The following is a 21792-nucleotide window of genomic DNA, read 5'->3' on the forward strand; positions in this document are numbered from 1 at the left end:
CTTGAAAGAAATAGATAGTTAATGTATGTTTCCACCTAGCGAAAATTTACAGTTTTATAGTTATAATTCTCAATGAATTTTTCATTTCACTTGATTATTAATCTTCATAAATGCCCATGAAGTGTTATGTGAAGCTTCTTCAAGTGAGCTAAGCTTATTGCATAACATGATTTTGTCGTTGCAGTTAACAGTAAACACTTGTGACAACAGCTCAGAAAATTATGTTTTTGTTTTCTGATATAGATTATTCTGCATCACTAAATCTTCTAAAAGAATAATTTGTTTTGATGTCTTAATTTGTGTGTTTGTTTTTATTGGTGTGTTCATATGTTTTTTTCATCATGTCCTGCCTTTCCAGTTACATATATAATTTTTATAATTTTATAATTTTTCTGTTTTATTTACAATAGTTGTTTGATGTTTTTGTAGGTATGCTGAGCTGCAGACATACACAAATCTGGATTTTCATCCCATAGAGGATGGTTACTGTGACCTAATAGTTGAAAAACCTACAGTTTTCATGAAACTCGATGCTGGTGAGTAATAAAGATTTACTGGACTCAAATTAAAGCCCTGAAACCTTAACAGAAAGCTTGAATCTTTTACTCTTACTATACTTGAAACTGACGCATTTAAAACCTCATTTAAATGTTGCAGCAATGTATTGACAGCATTCTTTCTGCTTTTATCCACACAAATGAATACTAGTGATATTTTTTGTCTAAAATCAGAGAAAAATTAAAATTAAAATTAAAATTAAAGAAATCAAAATAGATAGTTCGCAGTCTGCCTTAAATGTGACTTTGCATTGAGCAGTCAAGCACACTGTGTTTGTGTCTACCAGCTTGAATAGGAAACCAAGTCAAGGTGAGATGGAACTTTACCAACAATAACACTATTGTATGAGGGGTTCAGGGTAGTGAAAACATGGAATAGGAGTTGTTACATAGCAAAGACATCGTAGAGAAGCAACAGGTATAGGCCATCGCCAAGATGAAAAGATTAAAAGGAAGGTGAAAATGTAAAAGCTCTGTGAGCTATTCTCATATCCATATTTGATTCTTTAATTCTACTAGAGCAGCTTTGCATGAGTCACAACTCAGAATAATCTTTATTTGTCTTATACTAACCGACCGGTTATTTACTTTGATCATGATTTTTGCTCTCTTTAGGCCAACTCTCTGAGTGTGCCTTCGAAACACAAGCTTTGGTGTTGTACAGGGCCACAGCTGAGATGACAATATTAGTGATATCCCATTTCTATGACATTATAGAGATCTGAGAATTAAAAAACTGTCTGAAAGTGTAACAGTATAATATAATAATAATTATTATTTATATATATATGTATTTTATTTGTTTGTGTAACAGGGGTGAACATGTACCACCATTTCTGTGACTTCATCAACCTATACATCTCCCAGCACATCAATAACTCCTTCAGCTCAGATATCAACATTGTCATGTGGGACACGGTGGGTACCTGATGCTTGCCACTGCTGTTTCAGTGGTGGTTTTAATCTACAATGGGTTTGTTAATTAATTATTTCCATTTAAGGGAAATAATAATGGATAATGAAGTAAATACAATAACTAATAAATAAATTAATAACCTTCCAAATCTTTGTTTTGCTGCACTTAATGCCTAAAATGTTTATGCCACACTTGTCTGTCAGAAGAAGACACAGGGCTGGAGTTTCCCGTTGTCTATTTCCCCATGAATTTATAAACGCCTCTTTCAGAGTTAGAGAAAACTGGCAGGAAGAGGGAAAGCAGTGACCTTTCATCACAAATTGCACAGTGCTGCAAGCTGCCGCATAATAGTGTGGTAATAGATTTTTTGTACAAAAGCAAAACTTCAGAAGAACTGCCTCTGGTGGTGCTTGAGGCATAATGTAGTTAATTTGGATTTTATTGCTTTGTTTTTTTTATTTCTGCTGTGACAGAGATTGAATCAATATTTGTTGCCCATTTTATATGTTTCTCCCAGAGTTTTTATGGTTATGGAGATCTGTTCAGTGAAACGTGGAGGGCCTTCTCAGAGTATGACATCATCCATCTGAAGACTTTTGACTCAAAAAGAGTAGGTATAATCACAACTCTGGCAAACCAGGTATTTTTAGAGGTTCAGGAGAAGATGCCCTGTACCTACACAGCTGTCCTGGAAAATAATTTTGACATTATTCTCTGTTGCTGAGGCCAAAATATAGATGTTCTACCTTTTCTTTGGTGTTTGAACTGCACTATATTTACATAGTCTTACTAATTGCTTAACATGGAGATACACTAATTGACTGGGCAGAGACCAGAATCAGAAAATTATGAACAAATTCAGCCCTGAAATTTGTTCAAATAACAAATTGTCACCTCACCTTACATTTGCTCAGTTTCAGAGGGGGTCAGTGGCACAATGAGCTCAAATGTTCTTGGGTTTGACTCCTGACTTGCTCTGAATGTGTGTGCTCTTTTTGTTTGGTGTTTTTTTTCTTCTTTTTTTCTTTTGGTAGTGCGAAGGATGCTCTCATGAATGTTTTGAACGATTAGTCAGAGATCAAAGTCTGATCTCACAATTCTCATAAAGAATTAATTTATTAAACTAATGAAATCAAGCCAAGTTGCTTAAGAATGGCACAAGAAAGTGCTTCCTAGAGAGTAGAAAAAAATTAGAGTTGATCATTGTTTTAAAGTCAGCTTCCACATGTTTAGGACGATACTACTATTTGCATTTATAATGGCTGAAAATGAAAAATGTGAAAAGTAAAGAAGAAATAGCGGAAATACTCTTCAACTATGTTCTGAGTGTTTATATGGCATAGTTTTCCACAAGAGGGCACTCTGTAAGATCTTTGTTGGCAACACACATATTTGAAATGCCAGTGGTTTGATGAGGGGTAAGGTAAATAAAAAACTAGGAATAACACATGTTAGGAAAACCTGTTTATGTTTAACATGTGTGAAAGGTAAAGAAAACATCCTCGATATTGTAATATCTTATTTTTAAATCCCCAAATATTGGTAAGGGTATCAATCCTTATCAATCCTTCTTATTCTTACTTTTATTTTTTCATGTCTATTTAAGCGCAATTTATGACAGTATGTTTGCACTGAAGCACCGCAGCAATTTCCTAATGTTGTAAACCTGCTCAACATTTGGCAATAAAACCCTTTCTGATTCTGATTCTGATTCTGAATCCTAAAAATCCTTTACTGGTCAGGATCTAATATCATTCCAGTGTCACAAACAATGTGCGATTTTTGAAAGAGTTGAAACCATCAGGGGATTGTTTGGCTTTTCTGATATGGTAGTACAAGTGTTGTTATAGACTCCCAATACATGCATGCATGTAGATGTCATTATTACAACTTGACAATAATTTCTGCGTCATATCAGATAGTTAAAGTTTGATCTCTTCCCATTTGTGTATAGGTTTGCTTCAAAGATGCCTTCTTCTCCCTTCTCCCAAGAATGAGATATGGTCTTTTTTACAACACTCCTCTTGTAAGTTACCCCCCGCATGTGTGTGTGTGTATGTGTGAAAATTAGTGTAACTACTGAGATTCATATATGTATTTGCTATATGAAAACTGCAGTGTCTTACATCTTCAAACCTGCTTTGTTTGCGTCTCTATCTATTTTTATCTCACATTGCATATATTTAAAGGTCTTTCCTAAATTCAAGATATCTGGTGTAGTCGTAAACATGCAGTTTAGGTCAAATATTTTTGTAATATATTCAAAGGCTCAGCAAGTGCTTATGTTATTTAAATGATAATTCCAAGGAGATTACTACAAAGAGGATCCCACGTAAATATGTGTCGTCCTGTGGTTCCAGCCTTGAGGTGTGAAATATTGATAGGTCAGCCTCAAGCTGCTTTTGATTGCCCCTGCTGCACATCATGTTTATATTCATGTGCTCACATTTACAGCTGCAGTACAACGGTGTGTATGTGATATTCTAAAACCTGAGAAATGCCTCATCTCATATGATACTCACTCCAGGGAGATAAGCAAATATCTATACAGCTGTCAGTTTCCCTATGTGTGTAATATACAGTATATATTTCTTTTATTATTTCTTTTTATCACCGTCCAGTGCAGTAATGTGATGGTATTGCTAGATTCAATTAGTTTTTACTTCATTTCAAATTTCAGAGTAGTATTTATGTATGACTGCATACATATTCTAGTACAATATTTGATATTAAACAGTTAAAAAATAGTTATATAAATGTATGTAATATATAAATTATAAATGTTATTGAAATTGACTCTTTATGTACTGTGTTAATGACAGATCTCAGACTGCTACAGTGAAGGGATGTTTCGGGCATTTTCCCAGCACATCCTGCATCGACTCAACATCACACAAGACAAGCCAAAGGTAGGAACAAAATCTCTAGGGAAACACAGCAATTACTTTTCCTGTGTCCGAGTTATACCATATAATATACATAACACCAAATAATTTCTCATAAATAACATTATGGCTGCACTTCACCACTATAGAGAACCTGTGAAAGCATTCAGAAGTTTCTTTCTTGTGCATAGATCATACTGCTACTGAATCAAGCCTTTGAACAATTATTTTGGTTAAAAAGTTTTCAGTTAAAAGCTCGTTTGCGACCACTTCTGTGGACTCACTGTTTGCATAACAATTAAGATATTGTTTCTTGAGCAGACTTTAGGGAGAGCAGTAGTGCCTCTTACCCTATGTATTCACAATAAAATTGTGGGACTATGTAAGATAAAAGTACTTACTGAGCTGCTTTGGTGGTCTCAGGTAAAATTTGATTTGCTCATTGATATCATGGGTTTGATTCATGGAAAAGGCTAAACTGTAATCAGTGGGACATTGACTAATACATTCAGTAAATAAAGACTAAGCATAAGTTGGATGTATTTTAAATTTTTTTCTTTGCTAATGCACGTTTATCTCATCTTATAATGTCTATATTAAAATGTTTATTTTTCTGTAAAGCCATTTTCAGAAACAGCAGGTCTGATGCAATGGGTAATGCCTCTTCAGGCTACGAGTTTAACAGTAAGAGCAGGTAAAACATTATGAGTGAAGGATGGTCTCCTTTTGAGGGATTTATTGCCACAGGTTCAGGCTGGTGTCTGTTTATTTAGTCTTTGTCTTTGACTTCTCTAGAGAGGTGGATGGGACTTTTGTCTTCTGTTAGAATTGCTAAGCTTAAAGACTAACAAAAGCACAAATAGGAACAAAACATTTTGCACATACATTTTAACATTTTCCCCCAGTGACATTGCTTATTTTATTGTGTCTTACTTTGTCTTAGCTTTCATGGCACTTAATGTTCTTATTTCTTTTACTCTTTTTGTGTACAGTATTTTGTGACTGTTTGTTTGTGAAAAGCACTTAATAAATAAACTTTACTTATTTTATTTACTTACTTGCTTACAGCTACAACCTGTGGACAAGGGTCTGGAAAGTTCGTCATAGAGCCTACAAATGGCCAATGCACTTTAAGAACCTGTAGATTTTATTTTTTTTCTTGTTTTTTTTTACAGTTAACATGAATATGTGGAAGCAAATAGCCCACCGGTAGAAGTGTCTTGAATCTTCTGCAGCCAGAGTGGTCTAGTGGTTAAGATTTGGTGCTCTTGCTGCCATAGTCTGGATTCAATTTCTGATAGGGAATGTCAAGTTTTTTCCCAGGTCGCAGTTGAATACCCTAAAAAATTTCCTTTTCCTAATTCCGCTTCTTTTCTACAGCGGTTAGCTCAAGGCTTTTCATATTGTATGATTATAGCCCTGTAAGACAAGAGGGTCTCTCTCATATCGCTCTCTTTTTCTAACTGCTTTTTCCTCACTTTGGTGGAAAATGTAATGAAATCAAGGAAAGGTTTGAAGAAGATTTTACAAGGTCTTAGGAAAATAGAAGCATGTTGCTTAAAGAATCCCAACTGCACTTACCAACTCCCTAAGAGCGTGATGGGAGATCTGTGCCATTTTGAAACTAGAGTTTCAAAAAGATGGACTACAAAGTGCATGTTTTACTTTATCTCAACGTGTTCTCACCATGTTTTTTTCATGCGGGTCATATAGTACATAATATAATGTCATATTCTTAAAATATGACATTATATTATAGAAAATGAACATATAGCCTATAAAAGAAAATACATTATTCTTTCTTTCCTTTCCTAGTGATTCAGTTCCTCCTTTCTGTAAAGGCTTTCGATGACTGAAATGCAATTCCCTCCATTAATCAATTATCCAACTCAGGGTGGGTGGGTAAGCATCTGGGTCCTATCCCAGCTGACCTGAAGTAAAAATTAATTTACTGATAATTCAAAATGCTTGCAATAATGGAAACGGAACTATGGCAAATCGTAAAGGTGGTTTATTTTAATACAGTGTAATACAACCTATAATCTTCACTCAAGGCAACACCTGAACAGGAAGAAGATTTCGCTGCAGCATTGAAAACAATTTATCAAGTTAATGCATGAGGTGGAAAACAGTTTTAATTAACATTTACATGGTCTGTTCTATCTCTTGTGTTTTGTTGATCACTGCTCTAAGTAGTAGGACGGTATTATCGTCTCTCCTTTCATTAAGGATAGTCCACTGTAGCTTATGCTAAATGAGGTAATTAAGAAACAAGGTAACTAAATTTTCTTTGTATCTGGACACAAATACTTCCAGGGAACCTTCCTAAGCAAAACTGACTATTCGGCTGCACCCATAATTTGTAGAAGCAAATTACACACGTGGACGCTCTAATGCTTGGCAGTTGAGTATTACACCGACATTATGGATGTGCACTATAAACTTCAATAGGAAGTCTTTAGGAATAAGGAAAAGAAACATAATTTCCTCTTCCATATTCTGTAAGTAACATTCAGAAACATCTGGCCCAGACTCTGCAAAAGTCCACGATCGATGCCTTTAAAAATGTTTGCCTTGATGGCACCTCCTCTTTTGCACTGAGTCTGCCATCATTTGCCATCAGCAGTAAGTGTAACATAACCACGATGTTGACTTCTACAATAGTTGATTGGTTATTGGATACTAAGTGCATCAATGACACTACACCTACCCCAACACCCACCTCACCCCAACCTGATATAGTACTTTCTGAAAGAGTACACGCATAACTGTATACTGACAGTGCCATGCACTCACTTCCTTATTCATATTCTTCATCTATAACTCTCCAGACCTCCTCATAAGTGCTTTATGGTGCCATGCTTGTAATGATTGACTGTATCTTTATGACCAGCGAGGCCCGATAACTTCTTCCTTCCTGTGAAGCAGCTCATTGGGTATTCATATTCTTCACTGGAAATATGCTAAGAGGCTTTTCAGTGAGACACGGGGCTACGGGCGATAGCAGGCTGGCAACTGAATGAGAGGTCTTCCCAGCCCTGACCCTCTTCCCAGCTCTTTCTTTCATCCTTAGATTAATGACATCAGGCAGAAACTCACGCTGCTCTCCTTTATTGTGTCCTATCCATTTGCTACTGCCATCCCACTCCTTCTATCTCACCTCATCTTAATTTGCTGTCTTTTTGTTTTGCTCAATTGGCTTTTCCCCAATACTCTTTGAAATATATTTGAATTCGAAAAAGAGAAATTGTGTCTGTACTGATTGCATATATAATTACCACTGAGGTATAATAGTTTGGTTTTTTTGTATTTAGATTATTTCACTGGTTTGAACTTCCTGCATTTATTTTGATGATAAGCTAATGAAGGGCCCTTACTGTTTAACAGTATGTTACAGATTGTGACCCCTCCAAAAGTCTAAATACTCTTTCTGATCACAAGATGGCAGTAGTAGACCGTGAAAAGAAATATCCCTAAGCTGGCTGTCTGGACTAATAAGATTATTTCAGGAAAAAAAATCTCATTGTCACATTAAAAATTGGACTCTAAACGTGATTTTAGGCTATTGAGATTATCCACTGCGCTGTAAGTGCGTTAATTTGTATGAGCACCATGTTTTCCCAGCTGTCTATCTCTTGTTTGTCCTTGGCTGATTGTTTATTGGGTGCGTTGCTGTTTCCAGGAGGGGCGTGTTCGTGTCACCCTGCTTGCACGCAGCACAGAATACAGAAGGATACTAAACCAAATGGAGGTGAGTCCAGCACCACTGGCCCTTCTCTTTGTCTCTTTCTTCCTTGTACCTGTTCTTCACTCTGCAGGACAGGCGGCACAGAACTCTCCTGTTTTCTTACCGCTTGTCCTCCTTTTTCTTTCTCTTTGTCTTCTGTCTCTTTTACATTTCTGTCTTTACTTTATACAACTCCCTCACACCTCCTCCTTCAGCTATCGATTTACTGCCCACCTCTGTTAAGTGCCTATTTAAAATCTTATTTGTTATAAAAAGTATGAGTAAAAAACAAGGCTTGTGATTTATATTGTCACTGTCTGTATTTGTTTGCTGTCTCATTGATCACAGAACCTGTTCTTTTGTTGTTGTTACAGCTGGTAAATGCCCTCAAGACTGTGCCTTCACTGGAGGTCAATGTGGTAGACTACAAATACAAGTGAGTTATAGAGCGCTGGCTACACGAGTCTAGGAAGCTTTCAGTGCTGCTCAGCATTGGTCACCACACATTGTTATACAGCTGTGTGTAAGAATAAAGGAATCAGTCACAATGACTGATGTGTAACTCATTGTCTGTCTTTCAGGGATGTTCCCTTCCTGGAGCAGCTGAGGATCACCCACAACTCTGACATCTTTATAGGGATGCATGGGGCTGGTCTCACCCACCTCCTCTTCCTCCCTGACTGGTCTGTCATCTTTGAGCTGTGAGTGACATTGTCCATCTGTGTGTCAGCTGTACACATGCATGTGTGTATAGTTGTGTGTATGTGTGAGTAAAAGCCAGGTGGAGCACAGGCACGGGGAGAGCAGTTTGTTTTGCAGCCTGCTCTGTCCAAAGTACCCCTCAGCCACTTGGTATATGACTGTGAAATACTGTCTAATTAAGCAGCTCGTCATCACACCTGGCAATCCTCAGCAAAGGAGCTACTTGAAATGTGTGTGTGTGTGTGTGTGTGTGTGTGTGTGTGTGTGTGTGTGTGTGTGTGTGTGTAGAAGCATAGAGAGAGTTGGGTGTAGATTTTGGAGGGTGACACAAAGGAAGAAGCACTGTGTGCATAGAGAAAGAGAGACAGAGAGAGAGAAATTGAGCTAGAACGAGGGAAAGAGAGGCAGATCGAGGCGAGCAAGAGATAAAGTGTCTGCATCCGTCCCTCCTAGATATAACTGTCAGGATGAGAGCTGCTATCGAGATTTGGCTCGGCTGCGGGGCATTCGATACGTGACTTGGCAGAAAATGGACAAAGTGCTCCCACAGGACAAGGTAGGGGAAACTCCTGTATACGCCATTAGCTTCCCAGTACCCCAGCAGCAGCTTTGGTAATTCATCTCACCTGTGTAACATAAGTGTACACACACTTAACCTCACATGTGCACACTGAATTATGTGCAGTTATTGGTGCAACAGAACAAATGTAAAGACTTCATTTCGTACTTATATAACATCTTTGTCCTCTTCGTGTAACAGTGAGGTTAGCGTGTAAACACACACGCCTATGCTCTTATGTTGTCTTTCTCCTGTGCTTCTGTGTTTCACACATCCTCTCTAATGCTTCTCTCAGGGTCACCATCCCACCCTTGGGGACCATCCGAAGTTTACCAACTACTCCTTTGATGTGGAGGAGTTCATGCGCCTTGTGCTGGAGGCAGCCGATTATGTCACGCACCATCCTAAATGGCAGCGCCGTGCCCTTCGTGATGAACTCTAGAGCGTCTGTGAGTGGACCGAGGGCGCGCAGACATCTGGCTGCTGAAGAACTCTAAACTTTAACCTGCTTTTTTCTGTGATGGGAAAAAAAACTTCACATTGGCAGAGTAATCGTTAAGGTATCTTGAAAGGTTGCCACATTTACCAGTGAATCACAGTGGTGCAGCGGGTTTTTTGTCACCTACTATCTGCTGCATTGACAGGTCTGGATGAATGAAAACAGTATGGCGGACAGCTCGAGTTTGAATGGCTTTCACTAGCTCTATTAGTGTCAAATCAGTTAAAGGACTAGGCGTGTGTAGTGGAACCATCTGGAAAGCAATAAGATGTGTCCTATGCTTCTTCATTACCTCCCTGCGTCTGCTTCATTCCACGTCGCCAGAGTTAGCAAATGAGCAGCTGTTATGGCATTCCTTCACATGCGACATCTTGTCCCATTTGATCAGTGTCACGTTGACGGGAGCCTCTAGAGTTGTTGACAGTCACGCTAGAATTTCTGCGCACATCCTGCATAAACCAGTCTAATACGGTGAACAGTATTCACATGCTGGATTCTCACATCCAATTTGACACATCCAGTTGTAGTCTGACATTTTGAAATCGTGGTTTTAAGTTACAATCTCATCCCAAACACATAGAAGTCTAAATGGTAAGATACAGCATGTGTGTTCCCTACTGCCATGATGTATTTTCTGTTGTATCAGTATTAATGTTTGTGTGTTTAAATGCAGGAATAGTATTTAGAACAGTAACGGTGCATACACGTATGTGTATGTTGTATGTTAGGATGTATGTGTATGTAAACCTTAACACTCCAAACATACTGATAAAGACTGTTTTAGGATGAAAAGCAAAAATATTTAACTGGCTTTGCAGCTCTACTCTTTGCTGCTGGATCTTTATTTAAATTTGACCTGGTTTTCTTTAATATTTGTCACATTTATTATTTAAAAATATGTTGTGCTGGTTTGATTGAATACCTTTTGATGCCAATGCCTTTTTCATTATAAATTCCTTTGCATTTTACCAAAGGAAAGTGTCGTTATGGTCAAATAATGAGAGTGCTGCTATTATCTGTTACCTTTTCCAGAGACTTCTGAATGCTGTTAGTTTTGTATTTTACGATAAATTTGTCTGAATTGGAATGACACTTTGCATGCAGTCTGGTGCTATCCACAGGAGTATTTTGAGCGATCACAAGAAAATGTTCATATTTCTTGGCCTCTGAGCCTGATGTTTTATTTATCCATGAGACTGTGTTGGACTGAGTCAGACACTTGGTTGGGGCTTTCCTAGACTTGCGGGCAATTTCATATTCAGGAGCTGTGTTAAATTTTAAAATAAATAATTTTAAAAAAACATGCTGAAGCATATCTTTGTGTCTATGTAGGCCATATTAGGCATCAGAGATTTAATTCATCTTAATTTAATCAATCATCTTTTGAAGTCTGACCTTGGAGGGAAAAACTGAAGCCTCTGCCTTGCCAGTTCTTGCTGATGCCAGACAGCTCTTTGCTGTGGGTTTCATTATTTTACTGAGTTCAGGTCTAAGGAGGGAAAGGGCTCCTCGCAAAAGGGCACTTGTTCAGTTTTTACTGTCACCGTAATAAATCTGGATGACCTCAAAAACTACCCGAAGTACCTGCGTGACGGATCGTGGCCACATGGGGGCAGTACAACACCACACATGAGGCCAAATCACCAGCCTGCGCTGTGTGATCGTTCCTGACAGACTTGGTTCAACGGTGTAGACACCGAGAATAATTTATTCACAAACGTACCCAGTGGGTCACAAAGAGACAATATTTGTTCAAAAGCGTTTGCTTCAATATCCCAAGTTTGCTGTCAGCAGTCGTTCTCCTGCGTGTTCTTTTCGGATGTTGTGTCTGAACTTTCAGAGTATTGACAGACACCGGGCCTGTCTGGGATGGACACTATTTATGGCCCTGCTCGGGTTACTGTCAGTGACCTCGTAAAGAAATGAAGAATCTTGATGCAGAGGGGGATCAAAAGCAGAGGAACCAGGATGTCTGTTTTCATTAACCTTCATGACCGCTGCGAATCGATGAGTAAGTCATGGTTTTTAGCGCAAAACTGACCAAAGCGCATTCAAAATGGATCGTCTGCCTGGAAGAGAAGGCGCACTCGGTCACCCAAATAATTTCCAGCATGAGATAAACTGCAGAAAGTTACAAGTACGTAAAACTTTCCCTATGTGTGCGCACACGACAGCTTTTGTTCAGGGTTCCTTCTCTTGCCTGTCAGGTCTTGCCTTTCTACCTTAGGCCTCAGTTCAGACTTCTAAGGATGCACATTACGGCTATTCCCCGTCATGAAAATGTGGATTTTTTTTTCTTCAGTGAGAATTAATAATAGCGTCAAGATGATGAGAGCGATTTCAAATAAAGACTGAGGTTTAATTACTGGATGGAATTCCAAACAAAGCGATTGGATCACGTCTGAGCCGTCAGTCCTTCATTCTTTCATAAAGCCATTTCTTGCTGTAATTTGCAGCACGATCATTAGCATAGTCTAATATATCTCAAAAGACAAACATTTCTCACGCCGAACCCAGACAAATCAATTGCAGCCCGCTCATCTTACCATGGCCACTTTTCCAGGCGTGCCCACACCAGAAAAAACAGTGCATTTCAGCAGGATTAATGCAGGAATATCGATCAAGTAGTAAGAAATATTCCTCAAGTTATGAACAGACATTTCCATAATGTTTTTCTCCCCTGTTATTGGGGTGGGGGTGGGGGGTGGAATAATTCCAAACGATATCCTATAACCCTGGTCTCTCTCTTTACATGACATGCCAGGAGGCCTTCAAGCATATACTCTTACTTTTTCCACAACACAGAAGGTCATTTCTGCGACCTTTAGCATTTCATGTTAGCTTAAACGCCAAAACGGTTTGTTGTTGTTGGTTTTTTTTTAGGAAAAATAAATCTGGTGACTTTGAAATCTCTAAATGCAATGTGAGGTAAAACGCAAGGAAATTTAATTTCACACCATTCGGCGCTTTCCAGAAAAGTGGCCAGGTCCACATGATGCAGCTTCCTTTTATACTATCTGACCCTCTGACGAACGATAGATGAGATAAGTGATGTGGGCTGTTGCATCCATTAGCTGCCTCACTTTAAGATAAAAGGCCTCAGATCCCCACTGGGACACACGGGTTCAGGACTGTAGATACAATCACTTGCCGCTACAAACAGGATATAGTATCAACTTTTTTCCCGCCCCCTCCTTTACTTACCATTTACACCGTTAAACCACTTTTATCTCCAAAGTGGATTAGCCGCTTGACAGCAAAGTAAATCCACAGAAAAGCCCGGTGACGGAACACCGGAACAGTCTGGAGCTGTCCAACTCGCTGAATTTGTATGCAGTGCGTCTGGCGCTCTCCGTGGTGCTGAAACTAGGAAACTTGCTTCGGTTTAATGTTTTTTATCTGGATCTTGCGAGTAAAAGTGCTGCATGTACCTCACTCCTTGCAAACCTACATCAATGTCTAATCTGTTCTCAGTTCAAAGCCAGACAGATCGATTTGTAATAGATTCAAGCAAAGATTAATCGGTTCAAAGCAACACACTGGACTTTCTCACTCTATACACAGGGGGCAAAAATGGTCCCAAGGTGCTTAGGGCAGTGTCAGATGAAGGTGCCTGAGATTACCTATGCTTCATGATGTGGTTCACGGCGCGTGGTTCATTTTTGTATAAATTTTAAAGAAGCAATAAGAGAAAAAAAAAAAAAGCCATAACCTCAAAAAATACAATTAAAAAAAACAACCTCAGCGGACACTGAGTCCATCTTGTCGCGTAACAATGCTGGCAACAAGAAGACAAGGAAGACATCTGAGTCTGTCTGATAGCCCTTACTTTTGGGTCGTTAGCAGGCATCCACATCCCCAAAGTCTTAACGACTGCAAATGCAGCGCAAAGCAATCAATCGCCATCAACACACAAGAATATTCTGGGGATGGAATAATTGATAGGCTGTCTCCTGGTGCGTAACGGAGAGGCTGCGGTGATTAAATTCTGTTTAACATCTTGGTGGGTGAAAGGGAGGTGGTGATAGTGGGTAGTTTTACATCATCCGCGTGCATATCCGAGCAAGGAACCTAAGTATTGACATCCACACACTGTTTGTAACATGAGCGAAGTGTTGGGGCGAGGTGGGCTATTATTTGACGAGCACAGGTCAGCGATTTTTGCACAGTCGCGCACCTGTCAGTCACTCGGGAACAAAAGCAGACAATCCTACTCACACACACACACACACACACACACACACACACACACACACACACACACACACACACACACACACACACACACACACACACACAAGGGTACACGAATAATGAAGTGGCGATAACTGAAGTGTGAATGTTCAGCTTGTGATCCCTACTAGGCAAATCCATAGAAATCATTGATGTGCATTGTACGTGTACTTCGTACCTTAACAGACACCGAAACTACTGATCGGCTTAAACAAACAAGCCAAAGTGGGAAAAATGATCTAAAATCCTTTTAGGTCGACATCACTGATTTCTCATTCAAATATGATTTGCAACTTGTGCCATATAGCTTATGTCCTGAAGAAATTTCAGGACTTAATATAACCTCAGCGTTTAAAAATTCTGGAAATCAAAAGTGAGATGGAACACCTTAAGATTAACTAATGGCAATCCAAAACCCCCACAAACCAAACCAAACCAAAAAAACAACCCACTGACGTGTGTCTCATCTCTCCTTGGACCTATACGTACGGTCCAGGCTACTTGTAAACTACATGACATCAGTGAGGAAGAAGGGGTGTACTAGGGAGCTGGTGAACTGGGCGGGCGCTGTTGCACGTGTTCTGAATGGGGAAGACGGGCTCGCATCGCATTTCTCAGGTCCAATCGATCCCTGCTCGGGAGGAGCGACGGGAGAGCAACTATCACTCCTATATCACTATACCATCACTCTCATCAGCATCTCCCCGGCGACTATAACGCCTCTGTGTGACAGACTCACATAACGAGATGAACTTGTGCGGAGTGTCATCAACCCGGTGTCGCTTTGGGGGAATTACGCACTTCTGATGACTTTCTCCTCAGTCTGGTTCTGAGATGGGACTCAACGAGATCATGGCAAGTTGGAGCACGTCCTTATTACGCGATCCCTGTCTTCTAGCCCGGTTTCGGAGGGTTGGCTCTGCGGAGTGGCAGCATATCTCCTCACTCATTCTTTAGCGTGTTTGTGCGCGGGTACCCGGACGGAAGACTTACTAGGATTGCCCTGTTTGGTGTGAAAACAAAACGCCTTGGAGTTGAAACAGAAAGTGGCAAAGCTCTACTATCGCCTCACCTGGACTCTGTACAGCTACCAAAGATCATGCCATCGCGGTTATAGATTTGGGTAAGATGTTTTACCCCCTTCTCTTTAGATTAAATTAGTATAATTCACGTTTAAGTTCTCTTTGTCTCCTTCATAACGCGCGGTCTGTAGGCTAAAGCGTAAAGGCTAGGGTCGGAGGAGGACTTTGTATGTGGAACATTTTTCTATGTCGAGCAGGGAGAGAAGAGGTGGCGACTGACTGGCAAACTGAAAGCAACTTTGCTGCTGTTTGGCTCAGAGCGCAGCGGACACGCTTTGCTGGGGAACGATGTGTTATTAACAGCGTAATTTTCATAGAAAACCTCGCCGATCTCCTGATCACTCATGTCTCCTCATTTTCATAGCTTTGCGTAAAAGAATGGAACACGCGACGAGCCCGTTCAAACGGCCGTCCGTCCTGTGATAATGTGCAGCGCGTGCCGTTAGAAAGATCGCGGAAAAATGAGGTGAGATTGATGCAGTGTTTCATCACTATGAGGTTAAATAAGCGATCGGTTCCGCTTAGCACCTATTGAGTGCTCCGCCAGGCTGATCCGCTGACCAGACTCTTTTTGCTCGCCTTCTAATCTCTTTGCATGGATTGAGATCGGCTGGGAATAGCGGGGCGCGCGCAGCTCAGACGTAGAAGAGAGAAATGAAGTGCCGCCGGGTTCTCCAAGCAGATTGCGCACGGAGCCAAGGAGGTGTGTTGCAGAACCTAATGGCCACACTCTATTGGGCGTACACGCACAGAAGCGTCTCTCTCTCTCTCTCTTCTCTCCCTTTCTGTGTGTGTGTGTCTTTGTCTAGTGCACACACACACACACACACACACACACACACACACACACACACACACACACACACACACACACACACACACACACACACAGCCCGAGTGGGGAAAATTACTCGGTGCATGTTAATGGGCGCAGTAATGAGACCCAACCCCTATCGTGTTGTAATTGTTAGTCATCCTTGTCTCCACCCTCCCTCTCCCTTCCCTTCCCATCCCATCCCATCCCCTCCGCCCTCCCTCCCTCTCCCTCCCTTCGCGTGTATCCCTGCCCGTCCTGTGGCTCGGCTCTGCAATTTGTACTGTATTGTGTAATTATTTCCCCATTGTTTTGAGTGCGCCGGTAGTGGCACTCCACAGAAAGCGGTGTCATTAGTGTGACAGGGCCGACAGGCGAGGGAGAGGGGAGCCTGGTGGAGGGGATCGGTCCGGAGACTTAATTCTCATTGACAGTCACATTAACACAGGAGCAGCACTCTTAATCCTGTGGAGATTACTCTCTCCAACCTGACTCCCTGTCACCCACCCATCCTCCAGGGGCTCACTTACTCACACGCTGTGACAAACACCTGTAAGAGGGTGGCACTCTGATATCTGTGCGTCTGTCTGCAGTAGATGGCTTCTCCTCTGTCTTTGTCAACCTTTTCCACCCTTCACCCCCTCTGCCTCTCTTCCTCCGCAGCCCCCCTCCAGATCCACGCACATACACAGTTTTCACACACACAATTTTATCATCCATACCCTTCCCTTTTCTCCCCCTTCCTCTTGTAGCAGGTCCCAGTGATGGGACAACAGGTATCCTCTGAAGACTATTCTGCTCTACATGTCTCAACAACCTCCTATCTACTTACCCCACAGAGAGCTGATTGGGATGACTGGATGGGAATGAGGTGGGAGGGATGGATTGTGTGCATTTGTGATTGTGCATGAGGACACAGCCAAGCAGAGAGGCCACGACAGCGAGGAGGAGGAAAGGGAGAGCAGGGGAGGCGAGAGAAATGAGCTGGAGAGACAGAAATGATGATGCAAGGGAAAGATGTGTATGTGCGAAAGGGAGAAACAGAAAGCCTATATGTGAAATGACGTGTGTCTGTAATAGCAGGAACTCTGCACAATGGCATCTTGTAAATCTGTGTACTTGTTTATGTGTGACGGAGGGGTGAACACTGCATATTTGAGATGATGATGATGATAATCTGTGCATGTGTGTAAAAGGTGTTGTGGGTGATATGTGAATAAGCAAGAATTAGACATGTAGGACTGATGAGGTGACAGCAGCGTGACAGATTGGAGCTCACCTCCACATGTACGCACACACACACACTGGCATAAACAGATTTCTGTGATAAGTGGATTCTTCCTGACTAAGAGGAGGAGGAGGACAAGGAGTGGTAGAAAAAAAAGACCAGAGAAGAAGACTAGAGAGGCATGTCACTGTCCATGTCACCGGGAGAGGGATAGGGGAAAGGACCCTCATTTGTAAATGACAATGTCCTGGACAGCTTTTCATTTCAGGCAGCTTCTGGGGATATTGAGTCAGAAAGCATGAATAGACGTCATGTAACAGCACTGGAAAATAATGCCGTCACTCATCGTCATGAAACCAGGCTCAGTGAAAGCAAGCTCTAAGAGGACTATTGTGTCTTCTCAAAAATATGAGATCCATGACTTTAATGGAGGAAGGAGCGACATTAGATCAATAAGTAAGAGTGTGGTATGCATCTCACTTTTGTTTCAACCACAAAACCACAAGTGGACAGAAGTCATGACCTGTGGTGAAAAAAAGAGTAAAGTTCAGCTGGTGCTTACAGGCCAGGGGGATAACATTTGATACATCATTAACTGTGAAAGGTGGCTTAGAGTAGAATGATATCCAGAGTGTATCTATCGGTTAATGAACGATACATCAATTCAATTCAATTCAATTCAGTATGTATAGTACCAAATCACAACCTCAAGGCACTTCATATTGTAAGGTAAAGACTCAACAACAATACAGAGAAAACCCGAGCAATCAAACAAATCCCTTTGAATTAGCACTTGGTGACAGTGGGAAGGAAACACTCCCTTTTAACAGAAAGAAACCTCCAGGAGCCATGCATCACATGCTTCACTGTACTTTCTAATAAAAATGACCTCAAACAAACATTTTATCAGATTATGAAAGCATTTTAAAGCATCTCATGTTTTAACGTTTTCTTTCACACAGCAATCATTTTCTCATAGTAGGCTCCAGCTGGTCCCGGCAGTAAAGATCTCTTGTTGGAGGGCCACAGTTGTTCTTTACCTTTCATCCTGTCCTTTGTCAGACAGTCAATCAGTTGAAGACAACAAGGCCTTGGCTTTTCTGTGTGGTGTCATAACACCAGCCCTCTGACTAAGTCTAGCAGGTCTTGCATAGACTGGTAGCTTACACCGCCACATGAAAACTCCTGCTGTCCAGCTCAAGAGAAATGGTGAAAGACATAGCCGTGTATTTCAAACTTCTCACTTGTCTTGAAAATAGTAATTTGACTAGGAGTTATTGGATTATTGTCCACTTTGTGTCAGGAGCTTTTAAAGAATCTGTCATGTACTACTGAGGGGTTATTTTTTTAAAACAGCTGTTTTGCTAGTATATTTTGGAGTAATTCATTTATGTTTTAATTTGAGTCACTTCCAATTGGAAGAGAGTTTCGAGAATGCCGTCATCCCTTTGCAAACACTGAAAATAACTCCACCTTACAGCCCTCAAGGTGATATTCTCTGTAGCTCCGACTCACTTTGACCATGACAAATCTCCCTAAGTGATAGTAATGATTGTAATTGAACAGGCACAGTTGCAACCCACAGTGCTCTATCTATCACCTTGGATGCAATATGCTGCTTCCACTTGTGTGTGTGTGTGTGCTTGGATTTTTTTTTATGTCCATCTGTGTGTGTCTCTTTGAGAGACTGCGTGTCCCTGTTCGCGGCCCCTCTGGCAGCTGGCAGATGTGCTGTTAACTGTGAGCGACAGTGTGAGTGTGTTCGTGGGATTATGAAAAGCTCCCACTGTGCTGTGCTGCCCGGGTCCACTGTAAAGCCGCTGCGAAGAAGCCGTGTGGCGACGGCAGAGCCTGGGGCGGTCATCACAGCAGCCCTCAAACAACGCAACAGCTCGTGAGGGGGAAAGAGGGTTTCACCCCTGCGGGATTGGAGCTTTAAAAGGGAGAAGTTGTGAAGAAGAGGAAGGGATAAAAAAACCAAACAAAAAAACCCCCACAGAGTTGAAAGAGAGGAAGTGAGAGAGACGGCCTAATGCGGGAGCTGAATGGGATGCTGAAACTGAATGAGTGTATAAGAATTCAACAGGGAGGAGCATGATAGTCATGAGACGGTCAGAGGAATGTGTGTCTGTGTGTAGGGAGTAATGGGAGAGAGAGAGTAAATACCCCAAATCAATTCAACTTAACCGTAATTTGCTGTAAATCATGCATGAAGTGGAATTGTGCAAGCGTGCTATCTGTTGCCCATATTCCCCTGTATTGAACAATATATTATTTTTCCATCGGATCTGGGGCCCTCTAAAAAACATAGCACCATGGGTTCATTTAAAAATGTGTTTCCTCAAATGCATTTTGTGGACTCAGAGACAACAGCTAACTCACGCACAAGGACACTAATACATTTGTGCAATCTAAAATCCTCCTAAAGGGTTTTATGTGTGGTGCGAGCTTCCACATGGAATCACAGGCACTGGTGTAATTGCATTAAAAATTTCCTTTGTTGGTAGATCTGTCCCTGATATCTGTGTATGATCCTCACATAGAATTGCTTTGTGAGAGTGTGAGGAGGTTAAAGGCCCCGCCTGTCTCAGGGGAGCACAGTGATATGGTGTCATGCCCCGAAGACTCACAGACAAATTAATTCACTTATTGACACTGCTGACACGTCTCAGTGACTTTGTAAAATGAACAATTGATCCCCCCCCCACACACACACACCTCTCTCATACTCTCGGCCTCTCTCTGTTTTCTCTGACTTCTTTTCCTCCTTTCATTCCTTCCACTCTGCTATTTCCACTGTCTACAACTCTTTTATCTGTAAGCTGCTTCCTTCCCCCTGCTTTCACCCTACACGCACCAACCTCTCTTTTTTAATTTGACTGGCCAATTGACAGCCATGGCACGTATGGTAATTAATATAATTACACACAAGCTGGTCATTAACAGGAGTGGGGACTGAAATAATCAAGATGTCACTTGTCTGCATATCTGAGTTTCAGTGGGGATGTGCTCAGACAGCAAGAGAGTGAGAAATAACGTGTGCGTTTGCACGAGTGTGAGGGAGAAGAAGGGGAAAGGGAATGTGCTCCTTTACCTGTGTGTGTGTTTGTGTGGGCATTTAATTAAAACAATTGTGTGAACGAATCTAGCAGCCCAGAGAGTGTTCAGAGAGTGTTTGTCCAGTGCTTTTTTCTGGGTCAAAGCAGTACGCACAACTAGAGGCCAAAAGCTCAAAGAAAATCAAAGCCAGCTCCACATCAAGGCTGTTTATTTTCCATTAATCATAATTTGGGCACAAAACAAAATGAATGGCTGCTGCTCTCAGGGGACTCTCTGTCAGGGCCGGGTCTCCTTTTGTTTGGCTCCAGGCCGCCGTTCAATACCAGCAGCCACAGAAGAAGGGTCCAGTCAGAGTTAGCAATACACTGCAGCATGCACACTCTGCTCTTGACTCTTTCATTTTCTTATTCTTTGCACAGAAAGGTGAAGGGTTCTGTCACTTTATTACTAGGTCATGCTGTGTCCTTCCTGCCTCACTGTGGTTAACCAGTTTTCTTCTTCATATAAGGCTTCTTCTATGGCTTGGGGAAAACAAGAAGTATATAACATATACTTACAATGAAAGCGTAAAGAAAGATAAGAGAAAACAGACAAGGAAATATGTACACAAGACTAAAAAGTTGCTTTCCACATCATGCTAAAACCATGCAGACACACTGAGTGCACGATTACTAATTTGGCACTGAAAAAACCGCGACCGTGAAAAGCTACTTCCTATTTGTTTCTGTGCACGACACGATGAGTAAAATGTGAAAACCTGCTATGCAATCATTCTAGCACGAAGGCAGATCAGTTGCGGAAATGGAGAACTTACTGAGCGAGCAGAGCAGTACATAAAGATTGTGCTTCACCCCCCTAAATCACAGTCTCTACTTGTTTTTTTCTTCTTCTTTATCACAAAAGCAAGCTATGGCTAGAATAAAAGAGGAGTAACAACAAGAGAGAAGCATCAATACTGCAGATACCTAGTTTGTCTCGAGTGGAAAGGGGGGAAGAAAAGCTGCCAAAATGGGTGTGGGTGTGTACAATCATCAAAAAGTGTCTCCTATTCTTTCCTCCTTTCCATCCATCTTCCACCGCTGAGGGACACTGACTTTTAATGGCCTTTTATTGCTTTATTAGGGTGCGGCAGATTTACTGCTGGACCGTGCCTCTGTCTGTCAGCAGCTCTGAGGAGGATTTCTCTGATCTATGTTGGCTCAAGCTGGCTGTCTAGGTTTTAAATGACAAACTGAGGAAACCAGGGAGTGGGCCTTGGCCACAGACTTGTTGTATTAGTGAGCTAATGTTTATTAGCCTGTTAGTGCCTACGCTTCATCCCCTTTTGTAAAACAACTAACAGCGTACTCCCTCTCCCTGCCGCCCAATTCAGTGGAAGAGGATGCTAAAACACTTTAATGACACTTGTTAGCAATGTGGGAACATGACAGGTACATTTAGCAACCTTAGAAGTGCGTCTGCTGAGTTAATCTAACTGTACAACAGGTGTGATCTGCATAGATGGGTGTATCAGTAAAACGGCATGTTTGT

General features: G+C 41.3%; 1 protein-coding gene across 1 annotated transcript in view; it reads left to right on the forward strand.

Moving 5' to 3' along the window:
* The window catches only part of eogt (EGF domain-specific O-linked N-acetylglucosamine (GlcNAc) transferase), a 43770-nt gene extending 33982 nt beyond the window's left edge, over window positions 1-9788 (forward strand). Inside the window, exons 6-15 of the mRNA XM_085353876.1 lie at window positions 430-536; window positions 1372-1475; window positions 1991-2083; window positions 3428-3499; window positions 4296-4382; window positions 8041-8109; window positions 8460-8521; window positions 8667-8786; window positions 9241-9343; window positions 9642-9788. Coding sequence (XP_085210002.1) covers window positions 430-536; window positions 1372-1475; window positions 1991-2083; window positions 3428-3499; window positions 4296-4382; window positions 8041-8109; window positions 8460-8521; window positions 8667-8786; window positions 9241-9343; window positions 9642-9788 — 964 coding nt within the window. The remainder of the gene's footprint in view (window positions 1-429; window positions 537-1371; window positions 1476-1990; window positions 2084-3427; window positions 3500-4295; window positions 4383-8040; window positions 8110-8459; window positions 8522-8666; window positions 8787-9240; window positions 9344-9641) is intronic.
* Window positions 9789-21792: the final 12004 nt, after the last annotated feature.

The sequence above is a fragment of the Diplotaxodon limnothrissa genome, linkage group LG5 (assembly GCF_057381915.1).
Source record: "Diplotaxodon limnothrissa isolate DT_005_m linkage group LG5, D_limnothrissa_male_GT1.1, whole genome shotgun sequence".
In the NCBI taxonomy this organism is placed as follows: Eukaryota; Metazoa; Chordata; class Actinopteri; order Cichliformes; family Cichlidae; genus Diplotaxodon; species Diplotaxodon limnothrissa.